The following is a 13,190-nucleotide window of genomic DNA, read 5'->3' on the forward strand; positions in this document are numbered from 1 at the left end:
TCCTGCGACTATTTAATTAATAGCGCAGAGTATTCAAAGGTGCATGTTGCCTACAGAGTTTGATCTAAACCAGTGAAGCTTGGTAACTGAATAGACCTTTACAGTAATTATTTGCAATGCCACATTCATCACTTGCATGCGATCAGTATATTGTTAGAGGATAGCAGGGAAATAGACGGAGCTCATTACAGGGTGTACTTTTTGGTTTTCCGAGTAGATTTTCTGCTTTTCAAAGCTTATAATTTGCACAAAGCTGTAGGAATTATGTGAAATCTTTAACACAAGCTCTTTATACACAGTACTATGTATTAAATGAATGAACCATACGGAATAATACGGGTCTATAATAATCATGCAAGGCATTTCAGTGAGTGCTATTTGTTAAAGGTTGTCTTGCAAAATGTCATACAGCATGGACAAGTTGAACTGCACCCTACAACGCGGTATTGTGCTACCAAGGCTGTCTGCAGACAACAGATTAAACTGCTCGCGATGATAAACCCTGCACCTTGCCGCATGTGATTGATTGGATGAAATAAATCCATCAGCTTCCTGAAAAGGCAGCCGAGGCTTTAAAATGAATCCTCGACATGTCCAAGTGAAGAAGCCAAAATTTAAAACAACTTGTCTCAGATAATGTAAAAGCTAAAAGAGGAATATAGAACCACTTCAATTTCCATCTGTGTTAAACATAAAAAAAAAAATCTGTTATGTTTTACTCATCAAAGTCAAAGTCGGAAGCTCCCAAAGTCAAGTAATTATTTCAGAGCCACGCGGTCATAAAAGGAATATTTTGCCAGGTTATTACAGGTGCCAGCTATCTGGAAATGTTTATTCAGGACTATTGATATATAGATTTGTCCCCAAAATGCATAGTGATCCAAGTTGTTCACCGCAAGTAAATACAAGACCTTCTTAAAGTGGACCTGTCAGGTGCAATATGCCCACAGAACCACGAGCAGTTCTGGGTGCATATTGCTAATACATGCTTAACCGTCCCTGTATCTAATAGCATAGATAAATAGATCTTTACAAAAAGCATTTCAATAGATCCTTTATGATATATAGTTACATAGGTTGAAAAAAAGACCTAGGTCCATCTAGTTCAACCTTCCTCCACCAATTCTACATTTTGTTCCTAAGTCACTTATAACCAACAATGTTGTGTGTAGTGAGGAAATCATCCAGCCCTTTTTTAAAAGCTATTATAGTGTCTGCCATTACTACCTCTTGTGGTAGGGCATTCCACAGTCTGACTGCTCTAACTGTAAAGAACCCTTTCCTATATAGCTGCAAAGAATCATTTTTCTTCCATTCACAGTGTATGCCACCTGGTCCTTAGTACTGTCTTTGGAAGAAATAAGTCATGTGCCAGTTCTTTATATTGACCGCACATGTATTTATACATATAAATGAGATCTCCTCTGAGACGTCTTTTTTCTAAGCTAAACATATCTAACTTTTTTAACCTCTCATCATATGGGAGGCCTTCCATTCCTTTTAGAAGTCTAGTTAGCCGCCTTTGAACTGACTCTAACTTCTATATGTCTTTCTTAAAATGCAGAGCCAAAAACTGGATCCAATATTCCAGATGTGGCCTTACAAGTGATTTACAGAGGGGTAACAATACACTGGGATCATGGGATGTAATCTCTCTTTTTATACACCCTAGAATCTTGTTTGCTTCAGCAGCTGCTGCTTGACATTGAGTGCTGCTGCTCAGCTTATGTGTAATGAGAATACCTAAGTCCTTCTCCTGTTCTGTAGTCCCGAGTTTACTTCCATTTAATGTATACGCAGCTATAAGATTACTCCTAGGTGTATTACTTTACATTTATTAACATTAAATCTCATTTGCCAAGTATCTGCCCATTCTGACATCTTATCCAGATCTTTTTGTAATATTGTACTATCAAGGTCAGTTTTTAATATCCTACATAGTTTAGTGTCATCAGCAAATACTGACACTTTACTATCAATCCCGTCCACAAGGCCATTAATAAAGAGATTAAAAAGAATTGGTCCTAGCACAGATCCCTGTGGCACCCCACTGCTGACAATAGCCCATTTAGAGAATGTACCATTTATGACTACTCTTTGTTTCCTATCTTTTAGCCAATTCCTTACCCAGTTGCATTTAGTTTCCCCTAGTCCTTGCTTCTGGAGTTTTAGTATAAGGCTATTATGTGGTACAGTATTAAATGCCTTTGCAAAGTCCAAACAAATCACATCAGCTGCATTATTAATATCCAGATTTGCACTTACCTTCTCGTAGAACCCCAACAGGTTGGTTAGACATGACTTATCTTTCATGAATCCATGCTGCGGGTCAGTTATTATATTATTTTCTGCAATATATTTTTTCATGGCATCACTTGAAATGCCCTAAAACACTTTGCATACTACTAATGTCAGGCTTACTGGACGGTGGTTGCCTGGATCCACCCTTTTACCTTTCTTAAATATCGGTTCCATATCAGCAATCCTCCAATCCTGAGGCACCAACCCTGTTACAAGTGAGTCTAAAAAGATGAGACACAGCGGTCTGTCGATTATGGAGCTCAATTCTCTCAATATTCATAAATGAATGCCATCTTGCCCGGGGGATTTGTCAGTATTTAATTTACTCAGACGTAGGCGTACTTCTTTTTGTGTTAAATTAATTATATCGGGTGGTGAACTTTGATTTTTTACTTGTTGAATGATCCTTGGAACTGTCTGCTCCTTGGTAAACACTGATGAGAAGTGCCTTTTTAATATCTCAGTCTTTTGTTTGTCCTCCATAACTAACTTGTTATTATATTTTAAGGGGCCGATACCATCCTTTGTTTTCCTTTTGACATTATTGTATTTATAAAAGATTTTGGTATTTATTTTAATGTCCTTGGCGATTTTTGTTTCAGTAGCTATTTTTGCTTGCTTGATTTCTTTTTTGCATTTCCTATTGATATCTTAATACTTCTGAAATGCTATTTCTGTATTATCAGCCTTTAAGATTTTAAACGCCCCTTGTTTTTGTTTTATTATACTTTGTACTGTCTTATTTATCCACAGTGGTTTCTTTTTATTCCTGGACATTTTTATTACCAGAGGCCATAAGTTTTTTACAGGACTCTAGGAGTATATCCTTAAACTTACCCCATTTATGTTCGGTATCCCCAGTTACCATGACATTGTCCCAATCTACACATTTAAGCCCTTCCCTTAATTTGTTGAAATCAGCTTTCCTAAAATTCCAGGTTTTAGCATTTCCCCTTTGAAATGTTCTATTGAATATTACGTTGAAGCTTACCATATTATGATCGCTATTGCCCAAGTGCTCCCGTACCTGTAGATCTGAAATTGTATCCGGTCTATTTGACAGGACCAGATCTAGCAAATTATCTCCCCTGGTCGGTTCATCTACCATCTAAGAGAGAAAATTGTCTTGAATAGTAGATAAGAATTTACAGCTTTCAGCACAAGCAGAAGATTCTATGTCCCACTGAATGTCTGGATAGTTGAAATCCCCCATAATAAGAACTCGATTTTATTATTATTATAATTATTAGCCGCCTTTTCAGTTTTCTCTAGCATTTCACCCTCTACTTGTTCAGGTATGTTAGGAGGCTTATAGCAAACACCAAGTAGCATTTTTCCATTATTCCCCACCCCATGAACATTTATCCATACTGACTCTACATTGTTGCAGTTCCACCAATGTCACAATGTCATCATTCAACACAGGTTTTAGGTTAGATTTGATAAATATACACACCCCACCACCTTTTTTGTCTTTTCTGTCCTTCCTGAATGTAGTATAACCTTCTACGTTTGTCACCCAGTCATGGCTTTCATCCAGCCAGGTTTCCGTAATGCCCACCACATCATAATCCATGGTTGACATAAGAGTCTCCAATTCATCCATTTTGTTTGCAAGACTTCTTGCATTTGCCAGTAGACATTTAATACTATTAACACATTTATTACTCCTAGCCTCCCTACGTAACATGCATTTCCCAGCCCCGCCACTAATCTTTCATTGACCCCCTACTGTTTCACTGTCTCTATCTGCTCTATCTATCCCCTTATTTGCTTCACTACCCTCCCTCCCCCCAGATCCTTGTTTAAAAGCTCCTCCATCCATCTGACCATTTTCTCCCCCAGCACAACTGCACCCTCCCCATTGAGCTGCAGCCCATCCTTAACGCAGAGCCTGTAGCCGACTGAGAAGTCGGCCCAGTTCTCCATGAACCCGAACCTTTCCTTCCTGCACCAATTTCTAAGCCACATATTTTCTAATGAATGTAGGGGCTAGTCGCAAAGGCATTAGTTCCTACACTCATTTCGCCCTCTTAGCATGGTAGCACACCCACAGGGGCGTGCAAACACGCTAGTCAATGTAGCATCATCAGTGTACCTGTGTCCGCTGTCACCGCTGATCGGAATGCCTGGCACAGTATGAAGTCGGGTGTACGCATCCCAGCTTCACAGAGATCTAGTGCACATGACCAGAAGTGCCAGGACTTCTGATCAGCAGTCACAGTGGTCACAAGTACACACATCAGCCCTGGTGATGCTGCATTGAATAGCATGTTAGCATGCCCCTGTGGGTGTGCTACCATGCTAAGAGGGCAGAATGAGCACAGGAACTAGCGCCCTTGCAGCTAGTCCCTATGCTCTTTAGCATATGATAAAAGATCTTTAGAAATACTTGTTCTAAAGATCTCTTTATCTATGCTAGTGTATACAGGGACAATTAGGCAGGGATTAGCAATATTCACCCAGAAATGCTCATGGTTCTGGGAGCATAATGCACCTGACAAGTTCCTTTTAAAGAAGAAACTATTCATTAAATATCCAAAATAATAAAAAAATATAAACATGATAGGAGAGGACACAAATTACAACTGTTATGTGGATCAGTTTTATTCATATTTGGTAAAAATAGAAAGAATGAGCATTTTGGCTTCTTTAGGCCATGTTCACATCTGTGATAGGGGCATTTTTACATTTGATGGAAAGTGGAATATTTTTTCTCCGCTAAAATGATAGACTCAACAAACCTCATTATATTTCATTGGGGTCCGTTTGGCGCAGTTGGTGTCGGTCACGCAATGGATCTGTCATGGCTTGGTTTTCATTTTGCTGTTCCCTTGACAGAACTGAAAAAGTAATTCAGAACACAGTTGTGAACTCAGCCCTAAAGAGATTGACATTTGAACATTTCCATAAATGCTGGAAACCTGTCAGAATTTGAAACAAAAATACTGTGTAATACACTACTTGTATAGTATAATGGTTCTTTTTCTTATTTTCTAATAGTTTTGGACAAAACCCATGTATGTAAGAGTAAGTTATGTCTGTACATTCAACGTTAAAAGGGAACCCGACAGCTGAGTCCTGATATACAATCCACTGGCAGTGTGAATAAGGCACTGGCTTTGCTGTCACAGATACTATATGTAACATTTACTCTGAAACACTGTAAATATACTGTAAATCGATAGCCAGGTATGTAGTGACTAGGATGATTAGACACAGAGGTGCTGTATGTCCCTACTGTCCTCTCAAAACCCATTCCCCTAGACTGAAAATTCTATCCCTCTACTTGCATATAGGGAGAGACCTGTCAATCTAAGTGATGGGGGTGTGTAGAAGACAGCAAGGATGTGCCTTTGTGACCAGTTATTCTAATCAGTTTGTCCCCAGCCAGTATTTTACAGCACCACTCAAACTCAAGTTTTTTTCTATTGCCCCCCCTGGAGTGCTGCTTTAAGTGTGAGTCCCCTGCCCCCTTTCTTATACTCACCTTCCGGTGTCTTCATCTGTTTCCAGCGCCGCTTCGTTCAGTCTCCGGTGATTTGTGACCTGCTGGAAGCTCCAGTCTTTCATGGAACGCACAAGAGGTCACAACTCAATACAAGTGTATGAGAGCCTCGTTCTGGCTTTCATGGAGTTGTATTGAGACCTTGTGACATACTGTAACTTCTGACTTCCATAGAGTCAGGAGTTACAGTCACAAAATGGTACCGTGGGACAGGAGCGTCATCAGTGACAGTTCAGCTGCTGTAAGGAGAGGATACGACGAAGGGAAGGGGGCATAGATTTGAAGCGCCACTCAAGTAGTGAAAAAAAAAATGCTGAGGTGGTGCTTTAACGTTTGCTTTCTCTGAAGCACTACAGCATTTTACATTAAAAATAGGTATCTATAATAATGGAGCCACTTACTGACTCATACTGCCTATGGTCACCACTGTATGAATGATCTGGCAGGGTCCCTCTAAATAATATCTTTTAAACTCCATCCAATTCATTATAGTTAATAGCTAGGAAAGAAAGTAATATATTACTTTGCTTCACTGATACAATCAGGGGATGGGGTTCAACCCATGTCAACAACCTGAAAGCTTTTAAAGAATTTGGAAAATGTATGTCCACAGGGATCAGCTTGTTCTCTATCCCTTCCAACCCTTTTATAAATGCAGAAGTATACATGTTATCCCAATATTAGCGTGAACAAAAGTATTAGTCACGTTGAAATCCAACTGCCCACTTCTTTTTGATGCTAACATCTACTATCAGGGAGTCATGAGGCCCCTGTACACATTTGATGGCTGATATTGGGCTGATATTATTCTATTATGTGTGGCCTACTTTAGAATTGAGCCAGCGTTGGAGAGAATGTCACAATATAGTGCAGTACGCATTAATTCTAGTAAAATAATGGATCTGACATGTCTACCATTGACGCCTGTTGTATGTTGACCCAGGTGTAATTTGTCCCCCCTAGATTCCAGTAAAGTATATCTTTGTACTGTGTTAGCCAGTAGAGACAAACAAATTATGAAGTGTCTTTAGTTCCATAAAGATGTGGTACATTCTGATATCCTCCATTTTATCCCTAGTTTCCAACTGCTCGTAATAGAAAAGTATAACTATATAGGTTTTATAAAGCATTGTGACTACTTTTTAATATCAGCAGATCTCCAGTGTCTCCAATTCTTTCTCTGCCTGCAGTGCACACCCTTCTAATGACCTTCCAGGGTTTTGTTTGGTCAATGTATATCTCATTTGTGAGTAAGAAAAAAGCTAATTTCAAATCAACGCAATCTGCAAGAATCTCATTAAAGATCTCATTAAAGATCTTATTTACAGTGATAATGTGATGGTCTAAAATAAGATAATCTTTTGTCTGGCAAGCAAAAATAGCTCCTCGCACATCCTTAAGAACCTCCTGTTCTGTTTGTGACTCCTTATCAAACAGGAGATAGGTCACCCTGACTTCATTAACTTAAAGCTATTGCCGCAATGGAAAACGCCTCCTGTTTTTTGTACTTAATGTGAAATTAATGTTTTCTGTACAAATACGGATAGGATTTACTCTTGGTTTTATTAATATGTTATTATACCTTGTAATGACTGCACTTCTGGGATTTATTTCAGAAGGAACGCCTGATTTATGATTCACATATTAGCTATCTCCACGTTTGTCTGAAAAAGACTAATGAGATTATGTGACTGCGGTGGAGTGACATTTTTATTATTTTTGTATTATTCTTTTCTAAATTGTATGTCTTAATTGCTGAGTTGAGAATTAAATATGATAGAACAAGTCTTGACGAATCCTCTATAGAATTAAATATTATGAAATGATTTTACATGACTCTTTGATGCAATTACAGATGGATGACTCTTACGGAAGCTTAGAACAACACTGTAATAATAGTCTTATATTTGCAGCATATTGCTCTGTTACAAAGTGTTTTCTAATTGCGCCGTAGTGGAATTCACGCAACATTTGGATGTTTAATACTGATGCAGTATGTTTCTGTATCATGTACACAAACATTGGTAGAGTCATTGTGGACGTACTCAAAGACGTATTACACCAATAATGTCAGTAATGCAATCTAATGCCTTTTCCTTCTCACCGTATTATTTACTTCTCCTAAGCAACTCAGTAATTGGTAAATTTCCCTCCCAAGGTCAGAAGTTCTTAATGTGTTAAAGTACCCACACTTACAGAAACGGAAATAGCAAAATCTCCAGTGGTTACCTTCTATGCCAGTCAAAGCTGAGGGCAGCTTTTAAAGAGAAGAACCACCAGGTTTTACCCTTTAAATTAGAGCAGTGCCATAATAGCACTAGGATGCTGATTAAAATTATACCTTTAGATAAGAAACCTGGGTCTTGATTGCAGAATAATCCTTGTTCAAACCTTCAGAAATGACATAATTAGGGCGGTGGCTTGAGCATCAGGGCTGGACTTTGTGGGTCGGGTTCTCTGTAATCAATCTACCTCCTGCATTACCTCCTTTTTTTTATTTAAATTTCATTACCACTGTTGGCAGCGTGTATGCATTGCTATTGTGATGTTGTCTTCAATAAAATGACACCAAAATCAGCGCATGAGTGTACTGCGACTTCCGTCGCCATTTTACTAAGAACCCTGTTGAGATGACTATGTGTGGCAGCTGTTGCGCTGATGAAAAAAAAATCAATTTACGAATGCATTGCCGCAGCTCATATTCGTCTCCTCAGTGTCTTCAATAAAATGACGCCGGAGATCGTGGTACGCACAGACTCTGATTCTGGCACCATTTTATTGAAGACAATGTCACAATAACAATGTGCACATGCCGCCAACAACAATAATGGCGGCAATGCAAAATTTAATAAAGAAAAAGAGTCAAGGCAGGAGGTAGAATGATTACAGAGAACCTGACCCACAAAGTCCGTCACTGATGCTCAAGCCAATAAACAAATGACATCATTTTGGATTTTTCTGCAATGATTTCTTATCTTTCTTAACTGTTGCCAGTTTATAAGCCAAAAACCTGGTTGTTGGATCCCTTTAAATGTAAGTTGGTTAATACAAAGGTCCTATCTAAGTGGATTGACTCATCAGATCCCTTTCAGAATATGCACTCTCCAGCTATTTGTTGCAAGTTTCAATCCCAACGTGAGTCAAGAACTTCCACCTTAAGATCACATGGTAGCCATTCAAAAAATAGTTTCCAGGAATGACGTGAACCCAGAAGAATGGAAACCATTTTTATAGAGTGGGTCTCTGTACTGGCTCAAAGTGATTGGTCCTGAGTTGAGGCCCACAAATGTGACATCCATACTACCTGATAGGGCATGTAGGCTAACATCTTCATGGAACAATCCTGGTTTGATGTTTAGTAAAGGGAACCTTACAGCTGATTGACGGGCAGCATGAATCAGAGACCAACTCCATCACTGCAGCCATTTATGTTTTACTAAGAACACTGCTGTTTTCTTTAGAGAAAACGTACATTACAAAGTAGTTCAGGATGATGCAACAAGGATGGCTAGACCAAGAGATAGGTCCTCCTTGACTTCCCTGGCTTGCTCTTAAATACTGACAGATTGGTTCCTATACATAAATATAGGGCAAAACCTGTAAGTCTAGATGCGTGGGAAAGGGAGAAGATGCTGGGATTTTGCCTCTTGGTCTACTAATCCTTGTGACATCGACCTTGCCCATTGTTAGCATTTCAGAGTAAACCATACATGGCTTCAATACCATAGATGGTCTCTGAATCTTCAAATGTGTCTCAGACCCGCAACACACATCCTTTTTTTTGTACGTGTGCGGTACGTATTTGCACGTACTGGAGACACGGAGACACGGAGACCCATGTTATTCAATGGTAGATGGCACACACACGGAAAATCATACGGAACGTGTGTCCGTGTGGTAAGTATGTGTGTGCGCTTTTCTACACGGACGACATGTCCGTTTTTGGCCGGCAGCACGCAGGCATGGACCCGCTTTAGTCTATGGGTCCGTGCCTGCACGGACCGCACACGGAGTATGTCCGTGTTAAGCACATATCTTTCGTGTCCGTTTTTCATCACAAAATCTGAAACACTTGTTTCCAATCTATCAGGTTAATTGAAAGCAAACAACACCAGGATCTCATGATGAATGATTAAAATCGTTAATTGGGTAAGAATGCGGGCCTTTAAAAACGGAAAGCACACGGACAGCACACGTACGTATTTTATGTCAATACAGACATTCCACACGCACACACGGCTCGCATACGCCATCACACAGATGCCATACGTACCGGAGAAACGCTCCTAAAAAACGGAACACGGACCCGAAAAACGGACCGTGAGACACGTACGTTTTTTTTGCGGAAGTGTGTTTTAGGCCTCATGCAGCATAAATCAGCTAGGGAAATCTCATTATAGCGTTTAAATTAAAAAAATGTATTTTCAAATGCAGTTACTCTTTCAGGGAAATTTTAAGTTAAGCGGGCTTTACACACTGCGATATCGGTCCCGATATCGCTAGTGTGGGTACCCGCCCCCATCTGTTGTGCGACATGGGCAAATCGCTGCCTGTGCCGCACAACATCGCCCAGACCTGTCACACATACTTACCTGCCCGGCGACGTCGCTGTGACCGGCGAACAGCCTCCTTTCTAAGGGGGCGGTCCGTGCGGTGTCACAGCGACGTCACTGAGTGGCCGCCCAATAGAAGCGGAGGGGCGGAGATGAGCGGGACGTAACATCCCGCCCACCTCCTTCCTTCCGCATAGCGGCCGGGAGCAGGTAAGGAGAGCTTTCTCGTTCCTGCTGTGTCACACGGAGCGATGTGTGCTGCCGCAGGAACGAGGAACAACCTCGTTACTGCTGCAGTAACGATTTTTGAGAATGGACCCCCATTTCACCGTTGAGTGATTTTGCACATTTTTGCAACGATGCAAAATCGCTTATAGGTGTCACACGCAACGGCATCGCTAATGCGGCCGGATGTGCGTCACCAATTCCGTGACCCCAACGAGTTCGCATTAGCAATGTCGTAGCGTGTAAAGCCCCCTTTAGGCCATCTTGTTTAGGACTGTTCAAAGCAGACAGTTGCTACAAAGACCATCACTAACAATGGAGGACTCCGTATGTCTGTGAAATATATGGTCAGGCCACGGATTATATGTGTGTGGTTTAATTTTTTCCTGAGGTTGTGCTGCAGCAGAATTAAATAGTTGCTGACTAAGTCCCACAGAGATTAAAATTAATCCGTGAAGGTCCCAGCAGTGAGATACCCTGTAATTAGATTATTATTATTATTATTAGTGGATCCCTATAACAAACAGGACAAATCAATTGAATTTTCATGATTGGTGTTGTCTTTGAGGATTATGTAATTTACCAATTGAATACATTGGGTGAAATTTACAAAAAGTGTCTGAGGCCTGAAACACACTTCCGTTAAAAACACGCACGTGCCGCGAGACACGTATTTAACCTGCGTGTTGTGTGTGGTAAGTACGTGTGGTCCACGTGTGTTCTACGTGTGCTATCCGCAATAGCACACGTAGAACCGGTAATTTGCATACTCACGTGGTCCAGCAAGTGGCAGCAGCGGCAGAGACAGGATGGCTGGAGAAGGTGAGTAAATGTTTTGGGTTTTTTTCTCTGACACGTGAGTTTTCTCCGGCGCGTGTCACACGGGACCGCATCCACACTACATCCGTGTGGTTCGGGTGTGGGCCGTGTGACACCCGTGCTGCCAGAGAAAACGTGGACATGTCAGCGTGTAGAAAAATGCACACGTACAAACGCACACGGACACACGTTCCGTGTGGTTTTACGTGTCTGTGCCTGCTACAATAGGGTAGCATTGCTGAACGTGTCTCCGTACCGCCGGTACGTGCAAAAAATGGCAAACACGTACCGGCGGGACGGATGTGTGTCGGAGGCCTAAAATAAATCAACTGTCTTGATAACCTATAGCAACCAATTATGATTCAGATTTAATTTATGCAATTGCCGTGGTGCCATGATAGCTGCAATGGAATTGGTCGTAATTCAGAAAAAAGCCAACTTTTCTTTTAGACAATGCTGATAAATCTTCCTCATGTTCATTCCATAGGTATATTGCATTTTTACAGGTAAGGTGCCTTCAACATGTACAGAATGCCCCAATCTCATACAAATCAAAGTACAAAACTATAAGATGTTATGACATCAGTGAACGTGTTCCATTGTATAAAACTACACAACTCATTCCCGCAAAGCCAATTTACCACACTGTCAGTCACAATCTGCCTGCTTAGAAAAGCATCTGACATGTCAACATATCCACCAGTCAAATGATGGATGAAAGTCATATATTGTTTTAAATTAAACCCACCGTCACTTAGACATTTATACTTGTCATACACAATTAGTGATACATTTTAGAAAAAAAAGTATTTTTCTTAAATTTTAATATTTAAGTTAGAAAAATATTGTATTCTGATCTGTATGTGCTCAAACAATAATATATTCAATTTTGCAATAAGCAAGGCCCATGTAGGTGGTAGAAGATAAAGACCACTAAAAACACATCATGGATTACTCCATCAAGTCCAGTAAACTCAGATATAAGCAAACAGTAAAATTATTACCTGTTTACCCCTTCACATCTTATATTTATTTAACATTTGGAAATATATATGTGTCCAGAATAATATCTATCACTTCTGCTGCAGAACTGATTTCCTGGGAGTTGTTTAGTCCAAGTGTAATAGTGGTGGACAATAATGGTCACATTCCTGCCCCTGAGGACACCAATTGCATCAATGAATTATGAAAAAAGAGGAAAGACTGTATAGGACCCATGCACCATTGTATTGAATCAATGTATTGGTGCACAAATCTTCTCTGTGGCCAATTTACAGACATAAAGATATGCGAAGTGACAACACATTACAATGAATGAATATATGAAATATTATATGAACATTAAAAGCGTAAATAAGTGAGTGAACTTGACAAATGTATTGTCGTTCAGTCAGGAAGCTTGTACACAGTGAGTGCTGTGTGGCAATGGAGCAAAGGAGATAGAGAGAAGATAGCGCGATTCTTATGAGAGGCCAGAGACGCAGGGCTTGCTCAGGAATGGCAGCAGGCAGGGGTCAGTGCATCTGCATGGTTTTCAAAGAGTGCAGCAAAAAAGCAACATCTTTCCACGAAGGATATTCAAGAAATGGATTGTTGCTGCCTGGGGTAAAGTTATTTTCTTCTAAGTGCGGTTCAGACTGGTAAATGTAGAAGAATGAATGAGTGAATGAATGAAAGAGAGGAAAATCTGAGCAATACAATGAGTCTTATGTCATGCTCATTCTTGTGTGAGGTTGTTTTTCAATAAATGAAGTGAGATCCCTCACAATTTTCCCTAAGAATGC

At 40.3% G+C, this 13,190-nt stretch overlaps 1 protein-coding gene across 3 annotated transcripts in view; it reads right to left on the reverse strand.

Moving 5' to 3' along the window:
* Positions 1-13,190, reverse strand: part of TAFA3 (TAFA chemokine like family member 3) — a 641,246-nt gene that overhangs the window by 459,416 nt on the left and 168,640 nt on the right. For 2 of the 3 annotated variants that reach the window (XM_075335589.1, XM_075335590.1), the window contains exon 2: positions 5,046-5,144. The exons of the other annotated variant lie outside the window; for it this stretch is intronic. In XM_075335589.1, the coding sequence (XP_075191704.1) occupies positions 5,046-5,050 (5 nt within the window). In that variant the 5' untranslated portion in view covers positions 5,051-5,144. The remainder of the gene's footprint in view (positions 1-5,045; positions 5,145-13,190) is intronic. 3 annotated transcript variants of the gene reach the window in all.

The sequence above is a fragment of the Anomaloglossus baeobatrachus genome, chromosome 2, assembly GCF_048569485.1.
Source record: "Anomaloglossus baeobatrachus isolate aAnoBae1 chromosome 2, aAnoBae1.hap1, whole genome shotgun sequence".
NCBI classification, from domain to species: Eukaryota; Metazoa; Chordata; class Amphibia; order Anura; family Aromobatidae; genus Anomaloglossus; species Anomaloglossus baeobatrachus.